We start from the raw sequence: 14,285 nt of genomic DNA on the forward strand, positions 1-14,285 counted from the left end.
GGGGGAGTACCGGCTTCCAGGGTGAAGCTCACGTCCAGCTCCTGCCTGGTATCCGCCTCCCGACCTGTCACTCACTAGAGACTATAGTACACCTCTCCCCAGTCTCTCACAGGTCGGCCCAAGGGTCCACTAAACAGCTCATTCACAACACATGGTATCATGAATTCCTGGGAGCTGCCATGATTCCTTCATCCTTGCCTGTCTGTTGCTTGGAACTGATTTCCCCGAGGGGAAATATGGCAATGGATGGCTGCTTGGTAAGTAACAGTTACTATGGGCCAGAAATGTGGATATGGGGAGGGGTTAAAGACAGCCTGATGGGATGGCGGGATGCGGGGCCCAGTACTAGATCACTGTCTCACCAACACGATGTATGTTATTGTATTCTGTTGATTTCTGAAAGTTTTTTGGTCATGCTGTATTGGTATGGTGGTGGGGAATTAAATGAGCTGGCTATGTATATATATTAGGCAATTGGAGTAGTGTATGTGTTTGCTGGTGTCGTGACATTTTTTTTTGATGCAATATTGGTTGCATCAAAGGGCTATGGCTGTAAGCCATGGTTGCTTACTCCACTTCTGGCCCCACGCACTGTGGCCGAAAGACGGTAAAATGAGGCCATGATGCAGTGCTCCTATGTTCCCCCTTAAACTGGTGCAGGACCAGGCTAGGTGCCTTGTCTCCTTTAATCCTCCTTAGGAGAGAGAGGTTTGTGGGTGGAGCCAAACAGGGAGGAATAAGAGCTGGGACCCAGATGGGTTAGTCAGACCAGGTCCAGGAGGAATATAGTGCCTGTAGAATATTGCTGTCCAAACACTGAGCTGTAACATAGCTGTATGAGTACTGAGGGAAGCGGTACTAACTGTGAGTAATTGGAGTACACTGTTCAGAAGGCAAAGTCAGTCTACTAATGTGTATGTGTTAAAGTGGCAAATAAATATAAAGTGTTTTAAGAAAGGCTGGAGTCAGTCTAGGTTTGTGCTAGGGAATCACTGTTTGTTCCCACAGAGGCACATACCAGCAACAAGGTCTCTCGAATGGACATTTGGCGTGCTGAAAAGCCGATTCAGATGCTGGGACTGGTCTGGTGGTGCCCTGCAGTACAGTGCCGAAAAGGTTGCATGCATTGTTATGGCCTGCTGCATGCTCATAACATTGCATTACGCTTCGGGCTGGAAGAGGAGGTAACCGATGACTTGCTGCCAGATCCATCGCTACAACCAGCAGCAGAGGTGGACACCATAGTGCGGGGCTCCGAAGTTCACTGAAGGTTCCTTGCCAATTATTTCTCATGTAAGTTCTTACCAATAATACAAAAAAAACTTTTTCTCAGGCAGATATTGATATTGTATGGAATAAACAAACTGCTATTGTACGAACATCAAATTGTTTTCTATTTTATTTCAGGAGTTTCAGTTGGCAGCCGATGAAGTGATGGACCTGGCACACCAAAATTTTTTTTTTTGTTTTCTTGCCATTTTTTCCTATTTTATTAGTAAAATATTATTTGCTATTTAACAAGGTCTGTCCGGTGCATTAATGTATCTGTGATCCTTTTGTCCTTAATATCCTCACAGGGGTGTGCCCTCTCACTTACTGCCATCGCTGGCCTGCACCCCTTGCCAACGCCAGGTGCTGGCCTGCATCCCTTCACCCCTCACCCTCCCATCGCAGGCATGCATCCCCTTGCTCTCTCACCAATTCCCATCGCTGGCCTGCACCCTCCTCACCCTCTCACCAACTCCCATTACTGGCGTGCCTTGGGTGCAATGCCTTTGATAGATGCACCAGCCTTGTGCGTCCCCGTAAGGACCCTTATGATGCATCCAACAGAATCCCAAGTGTGCCTTTCAAAGACATCCCGGAGTTGTGCATCTATTAAGGACCCTTGTGACACCCCTACTAATAGACGCTTAAGTATGACGCTTTTCAAAGACGTCCTGGAATTGTACATCCATTAAGGCCCTTGTGATGCCCCCACTAACAGATGCCCAAGCCAGGTGCATTTCAAAGATGTCCCGGAGTTGTATGTCCATTAAGGGGCCCTTGTGACACACCCAACGGATGTCTAAGTCCATTGCCTTTCAAAGAACCCCAGGCCCCACGTCCAGTGGAGGCTCTTGTGACGGATGCACAAATATTGGGTGTCTATTTAGTCCCTAATGCACATCATATGGATGTCCAAGTAGCCAATAGTTGGATGTTCCTTTGTGCGCATGATCTTGCATGTCTGTCCTGCGCAGCCATGCTCACATGTATATTTTGTGCGGGGCTTCATTCATCGGCAACATGCCATGTGGGCAGTTGCCCAATTTTACCAATGAAGTCATCTGTCTGCTCACAAATTTAATAAATCGAAGATGAGCATCATCTATATTTTAGCCCTGGATGCCAGTGGAACCAAGTCCAGACCGATGTGGCTTGGCTGGCGCTCAGGGCGACCTGTAATGCCCAGGCCTCCTTTTCGCGGGAGATAAGTTGGGGTGATCATTGTCAGACAATTGTTAGGCCTCTAAACAATTCTTTTCATTCCAGATTCAAATAGGTAAAGTATGCAAATTTGTCTGGATTTGAAAATGTGCAGGGACTTTTTATTGTCAAGGGGCAGAGTGATGGGAGCTGCAGGCTAAGCATCATTTGTTTGCTTAGTTTTTTTTTATTGCACCCGGCAGGTGGAGGCATTGAAGGAATGGGCCTGGAAGCTGAGGAAACTAGAATGGGAATAGCTCCAGGCCAACTGTGCCTGGCATGGACAGCAGGATAGTGAGTGTAGCTGTCATAAAAAAAACTTGCTCGTGGCACGAATAATGACCCAAAGCATATGGTCCTGAAGACCAGAATGCAGGAAATGACCAGACAGTTCATTGCTAGTTTCTGATTAAAAATTGGACTGTGTGGGCAGGTGAGAGTGGGAGCATCACAGCACGGTTATGATTGGTTTACAACGAAATTGGTTTGTGTCTGTCTGTTGTGTACACTTGCCAAATCTTGAATATCTCCCCTAGCCCTCATTCTGTTATCCCTGCCCCCACCAAGGAATGTTATTAATGCTCTGGGATTTCTCATTTCAGACACGTCCAGCTCTGATGAAGATGAGGAGGAGGACCACCTTCACACGTGGGGGAACCGCAGGGAGTGGGCGGCGAAGGACCACTTCCACCACCACTTCCGCTGCCAGCAGCACTCCCAGCGCCTCTTGTCCCCACTGCCCCTTCCCCCCATGACTCTGGAGGCCAAGGAAGTTGTCCTCATTGATGACGCTCCATCAGCAGCTCACCTTTTATGGGAACAAGCTGCAGCATCTGAGGAAGGACCCTGGGAGGAAGGAATGTCTGCTTCCATCGGGGTGCACTTGGATGCTGCACTTGCTCTGCTGGTGCGTTGGAACCTGCACTATGGACTCAGTGGAAGGGCTACTGGGGGCATATGGCGGCTAACTTGGTGGAGCTGGTGCATGGCCAGGGGCAGATGACTGAGCTGCTTTCAGCTATGTCTGGAGCTCAATCGCTTGTGGCCATGGCCAGCAACAACCAAGCCGTCCACCATTCCCCTGGCGGTGATGCTCCTCCTCATCCACAAGGGACACAACCCCCCTCCTGCCTTCCATCCCAACCCCCTCCTTTCATTTAAATATTTTTTATCTCAATTTCCAATTTTTTTCTGTTAATAGAAAGCAGAGTTTAATTTTATTTTTTTAATTTATCACCCAAAAAATCGTATTGTTTTGCAATAAATATTATTTTTGATTAATTAGCTGGGGTTTGTTGTATTGAATCCTGGACTCTGATGGACACTGCTGCCCTTCTATGCCATCCCATCGCTCGAGGTACTTCTATGTGCAGGGCAATAATACGAGGGGAGAGAAGGAGATGATGCCAGGGCAGGTGAGGATAGGGAAGGGCAGAAAATTATGATAATAGGGGAGAAGCCAGATTATGATGCCGGGTGAAGAGGGAAGGGAAAAGTTAATGATGCCAAGGGGTGGATGGAGATGAAAAAAAAAAGGGAGGAGAAAATGATGGTGAAGTGGGGTGTCTGCAACAACGAAGTGGCTCCAGGGGCAAACCAGTGCATCACAGTCCTGGGAGTCTAGAGGTGACTTACAATCATTTTATAACAAGGATCAAACCGACAAATATAAAAACATTACTTGATATAAAAAAAATTGCACCAGCAAGAAAGCAAACTAAAAGAGGTAAAGGTCAGCTTTATAAGATAGCCTACTGATAGAGATATGTGTTATGTAATCAGGGCTTAAAAAGGTCTTTTTCTTTTTTTGATTCATTTTCTGCAGTGTTTGTTTCCCAGGAATGTTGGTTTGTGGAATGTTTTACTCATTTTCAATATTGAGAAAAGGCAAATAACTAAAAAATAAACACCAAAAAGGAGCAAAAAACATCAACTGGACCCTTAGAATGACTCTCTCATCCACCACCCATCTTTCCCACCCTAAAACATGCCGGCGACATGGTTCCCCCCGGTCCCCCTTACTTAGTCCAGTGGGTATCCACTGGCAAGGCCTAGATCCAGCCAAATACTTGACCTTGCAGAGGCCCAGGGTAGGACGTGGTACGTCGCCATGACCTTGCCCTGAGTCTGTGCAAGATTCAGCCCATAAATAAGAGATGTAAAATCATTGCTTACACACAGCAAAAAAATTTTAATAGGCAAACTGATGAAACTCTTGCATGGTTCCCCCAACTTCATGACACTGGCTTCATCCCGGATGGCACTGATAAGTTTGCCCATCAAACTTATCAGTGCCGGCCATAGTAGACAATGCCTCTGTGTTCTCTCGATGCATTTCTAGTAATACTGAGTGTACTGAACTCCAACCCTGAGCAACAGAATCGTTGTATTGCCCCTGACGTGATAGCAGGTCGACCACCAGGTCTGTGCCCAGCTCATCAAGACTAATGATGGGCTGCATGCCATCCACCTCCTCTTTCATTTCCTCTGGGGCCGTTCTTGTCTCCAATACCTGAGTTTCTGGTACTACCTCCTCCAATGTCAACATTAAGGGTATTCTGTCTGTCTTTCCTCCACAAGCAAGCTTTGAAGGCAGGGGGGACTCTTATGTTGGAATCGGAAAAGTGATTCTGGGGTGGGGGGAGACTGTGTCTCTCCTTCCACGTCAGCTTCCACTTGTGAGTCTATGTTGTTGACCACTTGATCTGCGGAACAGAATAGAGAAACACAAGTTGCAGGTCATTATTTAGTTTTCAATTGTTAACCATCCAAGCCCCCAAAAGAGAAACATCACATACAAACATGGTAGCCTTTTCAAAAACCAGACCTTCTCTCTAGCCTGTGTTGCACCCACATGGTGTATATACCCCAACCACTACTTCAGGGCGCAGAGTGGGGGTCAAAACAAGAGTGCAGGCTAGACTTCCCCCAGTTCGGCGGCATGACGCCTCGATTTTGGCAGTCTTCTCTTTAACCTCCCTGCATGTGTCATGCCAGTAGTGCTGGATTTGATTAACATCTCTTGTCTTGACCACCAGTGAGCTGACACCAAGTGGGATCCTTTCCCAAATTCTGTTCTTTGTGGCTGAGGAAGCCTTCGATCTGAAGAGCACTTCGTAGCTCTCACAGATGCGCAGGCACAAGAGTTCCTTCTCCGTATCTGAGAACCGAACATCACGTACTCGCTTTGGTGGTGCTTGGCTACTGCTGGGGCCTGTCTGCTTTTTCTGCCCTCCAGCCTCCCTCTCCACCTGAGGCAACTTTTGCTTTTCTGCTGTTCTTTTCTGCAGTTCCTTCCCAGCGTCTCCAACATTGCCCATGACAATGGCATTTTTTGCTCGTTGGAACTGTGAATGCAAATAAAAACATAGTATACCTATAAGAAAGGTGTTTGCAAAACCAATTTGCGATTCAAGATAACATGTAGGAATACTTACTATCCACTAATAGATGTTAATATTACTTCCAACTAACAATTCAGAATAATTTGACACAGGTATGGTATACACCAGTGGTTCTCAACCTTTTTTCTGTTGGGACACACCTGACAGATGGTTCTCACATGCTTGACATACTGACCCATGATTGTCACAGGGCTAGATGTAAAAGTACAGTTTGCATCCACGGGAACCCCCCTGACCCCAGTAATGGATGTAAAGTAGAATTATGACATTCCCCATACAACTCACCCTACAAAAAAGATATTCTGGTTCTGGTGTCATCTCAGTAACAGCAACTCAAACTCCTTCTACTTCCAGGCTCAATAGCCCTACTTATGAAAAGACAGCAGTTTACCACCAATGCATGTCCTCTTGAGAAAACACAACAAATAAGACTGATACAAACGCTTACATGCTAGTAAAATATCTCATCTCGGTAACAGACACAGAACAGACCCCACATACTCCCAGGATCTGTAGTAATGCACATAAACTAATCCACACACAGTTACACCTGTATTATGAAATACACTCAAACAGGAGCAACCCTATCTATGAAAAGGCAACACTACAAATATTAAATCAGGCCCTAAAAACCAATACACCTCTTATTAGGAAAACAGAACTAGCAAGCAGCTATAGATCCCCACACAGAAATAATTGTAAAAATATACTAATAAGCAGAATAAATGTTTCAAAACAGCTATGAACAGAATAACATCCAACCATTAAAAACCTCATAAAAATTATTAAAAATTCTGCAAACACCAATAAAATATTTTTAAAAAGCAGACACATCACATGATATTAAATAATTAAAATGGCAGTCAATCAAGAAAAATAAACTTAAAAAGCCACCTTAACTTATACCTCCAGCAGCTCTCCTACTCCTGTCTTCTTCCATGCAGGCTGTAGCACATACCAGAAGCAGCAGTAGTGGCTAAGCTCTATACTCATGGTCCTCTTCCTTAAGCAAAGCAAAATGGCGCCGGCCATATGGTCATATTGCCGTACAGCAAAATGGCGCCGGCCGTACGGCAACACGATTCGAGTGCAGGAGATTGTTCCCGGACCCCCGCTGGACTTTTGGCAAGTCTTGTGGGGGTCAGGAGGCCCCCCCCAAGCTGGCCAAAAGTCCCTGGGGGTCCAGCGGGGGTCCGGGAGCGATCTCCTACGCTCGTGACGTCGGGGAACAGGAACCAAAATGGCGCCGGCGCTACCTTTGCCCTGTCATATGACAGGGCAAAGGTAGCGCCGGCGCCATTTTCTATCAACGCGCCCGACGCCCGAGAGTGGAAGATCACAACGGGACCCCCCCCACTGGACCCCAGGTAATTTAAGACATTTTGGGGGGGTTCGGGGGGGGGGTGGGGGATTTATTTTAAAGGGTCGGGATGGGTTTTAGGGATGTTTTAGTGTGCCGGTTTTCCCGCCCTCCCCCTTCCCCCGATTTACGATTTTTGACGATAAATCGGGGGAATTCCTATTAAATATCGCCTCTAACGATTTTTGACGATTTAAAATATATCGGACGATATTTTAAATCATCAAAAAACGATTCACATCCCTACCAACCAGTATCTCTCTCATGCATGCATACACACACAGGCTTCCCACTCCCATGCTCTCTCTCACATAATTAGGCTTCTCACTCCCATGCTTTCTTTCACACACACCCCCACAACACCAGGCTTCTTACTCCCATGTTTTCTCACATACCCAGATTTCTCACTTCCATGCTTTTTCTCTCTCTCTCTCTCTCACACACACACACACACACATCAGTCACTTCCCTGACTAATGTCTCACACTCTCACATACACATTAATCATCTCCCTGAGCAGTCACTTTCATTGTCTCTCACATATACACACACATCAGCTCTCTGACCAGTTTCTCTCAATCACACACATGCTCTCAATCAAATACATTCTCTCACTTACACACAGGCTGGCTGGCTGCTTCTCTTTCTTTCTCTCACTCACTTCCTCTCCCCCCCCCCCCCCCCCCCCCCCCCCCCCCGGAGCACAAATGGTATCTGCAGCAGCCTCCTCCTCCAGCCCCCGCAGGCCAAGAAAGAAGAATCCCATCGGCCGCGGGAGGCTCATGCTGCTGTCTCCTTTCCCGATTACCGGCTGCTTCGATTGCTTGGGGGCCGCTGTTGCTGCCGCTGCTGCTACTTTTCAACGCGGCACGGCTCTTTCTCCTTCCCGCGCACCGCACTGTGTATCACTTCCTGTTCTGGGTCACGGGGGGGGGGGCAGGCGCAAGAAGAAGAAAAGGCCAGCTGCAGGTGCCATAGCTTCTTCTAGCACCGCTGCTGTTCCCACTGGGCTTGAACATGCTGATAGCCTGGCGGCAATGGCAGCAGGGAAGAAAGAGCAGCGGGAGAGACCGGGAGCACACGACACACCTGCCGGTGCTTGGCGACATACCGGTTGAGAAGCACTGATATATACAGATAGGAAAACATGCAGTTAATGGAAGAACAAAGGAAAAGGCCGCATGGATAGTTCGGATAGACAGGCAAAAATTAGTTACTGTAAGGCCAAAGGCAAAGGCTGCATAGATATAATGAACCCATAGGATAAGATGCAGTTAATTGAAGTACAATGCTATCGATGGATAGCATGAACAGATTGGAAAAGGAGGAGTTAATAGAAGGACAGAGAAACAGACCACATGGATAGCATGAACAGATGGCAAAACATGCAGTTAATGGAAGGCCAAAGGAAAAGGCCGCATGGATAGTTTGGATAGACAGGGCAAAATTAGTTAATGGAAGGCCAAAGCCACAGGCCGCATGGAAATAATAAACCCATAGGATAAGATGCAGTTAATGGAAGTACAAAGGAACAGGCCACATGCATAGCATGAACAGTTGGGGGACACCAATATTTTATGGAAGGACATCCATAGTTTGTGCTTCTATAAACAGGCCCCTGGAGATGCCCATAGCGGATGCCCAAGTTTGGCTCCTTTCGGTGGCGTCCAGGGCTTGGGTGTCCGGGAACGGGCCCAGAACTCATATCCAAGTTTGGATCCCTTTGTCGGCATCCAGGGCTTGGCATCCGTTCACCCACAGCCATCAGTCCATATTGCGGAAGAAAAGGCAATCGAAAACAGTGGAATGTGAACAATTTATAAATGCAAGAAACATAGGTAATATACAATAAACACAATGAACAAGTTGTGCAGTTAGGAAAAACAAACAAGGGCAAAGCTAATACGTCTTACCTGTTGAAAATGAAACAATGTCGATCTTCTTGCAATGCTGAATAATCTGAATGCCAGGCACCAGTCCACACGTCTGTAGAGCATAGATCCAATTTGAACTGAGCATAAAAAGACAGTTAGTCTCAAAGCAGCAATTTATATACCCTGCTGGCCAGGATTATGACCTCACATCATGACATCTTGTTGGGGGTGCACAATTTAATTTCAAAATATAATTTTTCTAATAAACATTCCTCATATTCCATTTGATAGAATGCATGCCTTTTTGGCAGAATATACGCTCATCCACATGGCATACGCAAGATGCAGTGTGGATGTCCGATGCAATAAAATGGGTAGTGTTACAGATGCTCTTTTTTGAACGCCACGCGGTTTTTTGATGCCCTTTTCATTCAGGTTTCATCTGAATACTGCATCCGGCGTCCAGGAGAGGTGGTTGTAAGCGTGTTGGAAAAAAGGATGCCCATTTTGGATGAATGTTTTTTCATGCACGATATTGCATAGGCCCCCAAAAGTAAAAAAAAAAAAAAAAAAGAAGTCTGGACTTATTGGGTTTACTACTGCAATGAAACTGGATAACTATGGATTTATCTGACTACTGGTGGCTAAGGGGACTGTCAGGGATGTCCTACAACTGCCCGTCAGGGACGCTGCCCTCCCACCCCTTGAGTTAAAATGTGCACTCAAACCGTTTTTTTTAAACTCCTCATCAATTTGCATAACATTAGTTTACTGCATCCCGAGTTAAACAAAAATGTAATCTGGGCGTTAAAAGTGTGTGCTGAAATCCAGGGCAGTTTCTTAACGACTGGATTGTTAAACCTCTGAGGACAGAGAAATACCTAAGCTATTAGAATGTAATCAACTTTGAAGCGCGGAAAGGTGGTAAATAAATAAGCACACTAGGCTGCCTTTTTATTTGCTGGGCTTCATGTGTCATTCCACAGGCGATTTAGCGTTTCAAGTGTATGAAAAGTTGTTCCTGCTTAGACTCTTCCTATCATGAACAATCTGAGCAGCGGCTCATCTGATTCTCCCGCTCCTGACCACCACACAGCTCATTGGAAAGCCTGAATGTGGCCTCAATAATTGATGCCTGGGCTCAAGGGGGAAAGGAGTTTTAAACACAGGGAACGGCCGGAACAAGTTTTATTCCAGGAAAGTGTGAGAGAATGAATAGGAAATCATAAATAGGGCGAAATAATAACAAGAAACGGGCGAAAGAAGAGGTAGAGGTTTGCAGGAAGCAAGAGCAGGGTGAAAGGTAACTGCTGGTCCGGCCTTCTCCCAGCAGGGGGCTCAGTCAGCCCGCTCCCAGGGCTTCCAGAACCCCCGCCCCCTCCTGGCTCGGGCCGCGCTGACGTCAGCACCAAGCCCGCAGGAGGAGGAGGAGGAGGAAGCGCCTAAGCCCGGGCTCGAGCTGTCAGTGCGCCCGTGGTGGCGGTGGTGGGGTGCGGAGTGTGGCGGTGCCAGCGGCGGGAGCACGAAATAACCCCCCCAGTCCCAGTCCCTGTCCCGCGCCTGCACCGAGGGGCCCACATGGCCGACGTCTTCCACTCCAACGACTCCAGCTCGACCGACGACGTCGCCAAACGCTTCGCTCGCAAAGGGGCTCTGAGGCAGAAGAACGTGCACGAAGTGAAGAACCACAAATTCATCGCGCGCTTCTTCAAGCAGCCCACCTTCTGCAGCCACTGCACCGACTTCATCTGGTAAGGGAAGGGAAGGGGGGCCCGAGCAAAGCCAAAGAGCAACTTAGCAGCAACAGCAGCCGCCAAACCCGCCGCGTGAGCACTCAATCTCAGCCGCGCAGGGCCCCTTTCCTGGCTATCCCATCACCTCTCTTTCCTAGCCCTCGCTCCCTCTGTGTCCAGCCGTGGAAGGCTCCTCAGCCTACGGAACATGGGAACCAACTGTTGCTGGCTGGAGACGTGTAGCGCTGCCGGCCCCTGCCAGGGCGAGCCGAGCGCCACGCGTGTGATCTGCTTTTGTATTATAATCATCTCAAGATTGGGAGGATGCTGCCGATTTCAGCAGGCGAAAATGAAATCGCAGGGATTTCCCGTTCCTTGATAGGTGGGAACGGTAACTGAGCTGCTCCGATTTCTCTCGTTGCTTGGCAAAAGGCGAGGGGAAGCGCAGGAAAACATTCTTCAGAGAGGGAGAGAGCAGGTGGTAATTTGGCGGTATTTCCGGAACGTTTTATAGATCAAAATGGAATAGACATGCCCTTGTAATGGCAACGGCGGCAGGTTACTTCATCTTTCCAGATAATGGGTGTGTATTGTTTTCAGAGGAATCTGTTCAGACAGAAGCACAGTTGAATGTTAAATAATGTATTCATCTGAGTGGGACTGCGATTAATCTGCCGATTAAAGTCTGGGATATTCTGTGTTGCTGATTCACTAGCGAATTCCCAGGAAATAACCCATTTGCCTACTGAATAACGTTTCCCATGCAGATCGCCCTCCCAGTCCCTTCCCACGCTTTCCTTGGGTGTTTGTTTCTTTTTAGGAGCGACAAGCCCACTTAGCCTAGTGCCTTGTGATGATTTGCAGCGCACTCTTCCGAACTGGAGATTTCCCGCGGCTCGTGGTGAGATAGGAGCTCTCTTGTGCACAGGATTGTGCGTTCACGTTCAGGGCCCACCGACCACAGTTTCAAGCGAGTCGGTTCACTCCTTTTTAAGGTGCCACCTCTGTAGGTTCTTCAAAAGTTTGTGTTACCATTTTTTTTTTTTGTGGACATTAATATCACTATAGTAGTGATACATAGAGCAGTGATTTTGGGTTAAAGAACCCAGCAGTAACATTGTGCAGAACCTCCTGCTCCCTTCTCCCAGGGTATATACAAAATGCTTTGGGGACTGATTATTATTCTGTGTCTATAGGGGGAAGAAAAGCTTACTGAATCTGCCCGAGAAGTGTCAAATACAGCAGTTTTTAGGTCTGAAAGCTCCCTTTATTGATGCACATTTTTTCTCTCACCTTATTTGACTATTGAAACTAATTTTGGTAGGTTTTTTTTTTTACTTCTTTAAACATAAGCACTTGTTGAAAACAATACATCAAAAGCAAAATTGTCATGAGGCACTAGCATCTGTGCACACTTGTGGGTAAATAAATATTTGTAGGGTTTACAGGAATTAATTTAGGACAGAATGTACAAACGGGTTTTCCCAGTTTGTGTATGAGTGGGGGGTGGGGAATACTTAGTACATTGTGCTCCTAATATGATACTTTTTATTAAGCTGAGAGTGCAAGAGGCTGTGTATGATTTAAGCAGCTTAGCTAAAAATCAGATATCCAGTATTAGTTTCAGCACTACTGATCTAAAGAATAGGGGAAGGGGAAGTGGCCTTGGAAAAGCATTGGTAAATGTTGAAATTCAACGATCTTATGAATTTAATTCATAAGATCGTTGAATTGAATTAGCAAGTTTTTTTTTAAATTTTTTTTTTTACTGCATTATAATGCTCCAGGGACTTGGCAAAGCAGTTTTTCATATTCATAAGATTATGAAAGGGCAATTAGTCCTCTCTCAAGTAACCATCACAACGAGATCTATCAGTTTTGTTCATGTACTGTATTCCTGTCTGATAAAACCACAATAGAGAGCAGCAGAAATTAAATCCTTTGGATTCCACAGATTTTTAGGGCGTGAGGAAGCTTTGATTGTTTCAGTTTTGTACAGAGAAGGATTTAGGCACCTATGGGCAAGGGGGGTGGGGGAGACCCTGGAGATCATTTAATAGGTGAAGTCCTTCTTCCACTCCCCTCCAGAGTCCAAGTGCCATAGCGGTGCCCCTTTGAAATGAATCGCTAGAGCAGGCTCCTCCTTGGTGCCGTTGCACTCCTCTTTGGCCTGGGTGTTTTTACGCCTTTAAAATTTAGTACCCTAGGCAATTGCCTATGTTGCCTATGCTTAAATCTGGACCTGGTTTTGTAACGTTAGTTCAGAGAAAAGGTTCCCTTTTCTGTTAATGAACTGTTCACCTCTCTGCCTTTGTGTGTGTCTTAGGTGGTAAGGGGCCAAATTTAATACATTTTTTTTTTAAAACTTAGAGACTGTTTGAGGTGTGATAAACTGCATTTTTCTTGTAGCTAAAAAATTACATATTTGCATAAAAATCACATTCAAGGGGGCATTTATAGAAGCGTTGCAGCTAGTGCGTCCAGTGTTTTGCCCCCATTGAACATACTGTGATGATTTTACTAACCTTTGGGGGAGCAGTGTTTTGGCGTGGAGCAAAACTGATGGCAGCTGACATGATGGTTCATTGTATGAGTAACAACCAGACCCAGATCCTGAAGTTCATGATTTAAAGTGTAATAAAACTGTAAATCATGAGAGCCCATTAGAGGTATGGTACAAACATTTAATTTAGTCCATATTTGTTTGTCCAGTGGAAAGGTATTTGATTATTCAGCTGCATAACTGTATCCTACTATGTGACATAGTCTAATATGCTTATATACTAAATAATCCAATATGCAGTAGTCCAAGGATATGTACAAATATATGTAGCAGGAATGTTTTTTTATATATATAATTAAGGTCATACAATGGAACTGTAAACATAAAGGCAACAACTAAATTCCTCTCCCCCAATAAAATCTGTTTTCTGTTGCCCTCATAAATTGCAAAACTGAGTGTGATTTGGCCAGCTACCTCTACCTCTCTGACAGGACAGAAGTCTTAATACTTTAAAGTCATGATAGGCTGTACTTCAGGGATGCAAAGTTGTGTGCGTGATTGACAAATCATGGCTAACATCCCTTTTCTAAGGTTTGCCTTCTTTCCCCTGGAGATACATGGATTACAGTATACAGTAGTATTAACAATCACAGAAAGTACTTTGCTGAGTCATTTCAACTTGCCTTGGGTGCATTGTGACTCAGGTATCAAACAGTCGCAATGACTAGTCAAAGCTTGGAAGAAGCAGTCAGTGCATTGGGTCTTATATTTATAGTGCTTTCAGACATGTGAAATACAGGTATTTGCATGTGTTTTCTTTTGTATGGCTAGGGCAAGCATCAGCTGCATAGATACAGATTCATTACAGTTGTCTGAGGTTCGATAGCCAGTTAATGTCATCCAGGTCATCTAAGTGTATTGCTTCAGTCCCTCCATGATATG

General features: G+C 45.9%; 2 protein-coding genes across 5 annotated transcripts in view; one reads left to right on the forward strand and one right to left on the reverse strand.

Moving 5' to 3' along the window:
• Nucleotides 1-4,656: 4,656 nt before the first annotated feature.
• LOC115090361 (t-SNARE domain-containing protein 1-like) lies at nucleotides 4,657-11,307 on the reverse strand. Of its 3 annotated transcripts, none has more exons than XM_029599339.1 (4): nucleotides 10,986-11,307; nucleotides 9,147-9,244; nucleotides 5,652-5,816; nucleotides 4,657-5,174 (listed from the first exon to the last, which is right to left on the reverse strand). In XM_029599339.1, exons 2-4 carry the CDS (start codon nucleotides 9,228-9,230, stop codon nucleotides 5,154-5,156), a joined length of 270 nt encoding a protein of 89 aa, XP_029455199.1. In that variant the 5' UTR covers nucleotides 9,231-9,244; nucleotides 10,986-11,307; the 3' UTR covers nucleotides 4,657-5,153. The 3 variants fall into 3 exon arrangements, with proteins under 3 accessions (XP_029455199.1, XP_029455197.1, XP_029455198.1); XM_029599337.1 differs by having other exon boundaries at nucleotides 5,268-5,816; XM_029599338.1 differs by lacking the exon at nucleotides 10,986-11,307 and having other exon boundaries at nucleotides 5,268-5,816; nucleotides 9,147-10,419.
• Nucleotides 10,548-14,285, forward strand: part of PRKCA (protein kinase C alpha) — an 866,216-nt gene continuing 862,478 nt past the window's right edge. Inside the window, exon 1 of one of the 2 annotated variants that reach the window (XM_029599335.1) lies at nucleotides 10,548-10,858. In XM_029599335.1, the coding sequence (XP_029455195.1) occupies nucleotides 10,686-10,858 (173 nt within the window). In that variant the 5' untranslated portion in view covers nucleotides 10,548-10,685. The remainder of the gene's footprint in view (nucleotides 10,859-14,285) is intronic. The other variant, XM_029599336.1, reaches the window with a different exon arrangement.

Source organism: Rhinatrema bivittatum, chromosome 4, assembly GCF_901001135.1.
Source record: "Rhinatrema bivittatum chromosome 4, aRhiBiv1.1, whole genome shotgun sequence".
Lineage (NCBI taxonomy): Eukaryota > Metazoa > Chordata > Amphibia > Gymnophiona > Rhinatrematidae > Rhinatrema > Rhinatrema bivittatum.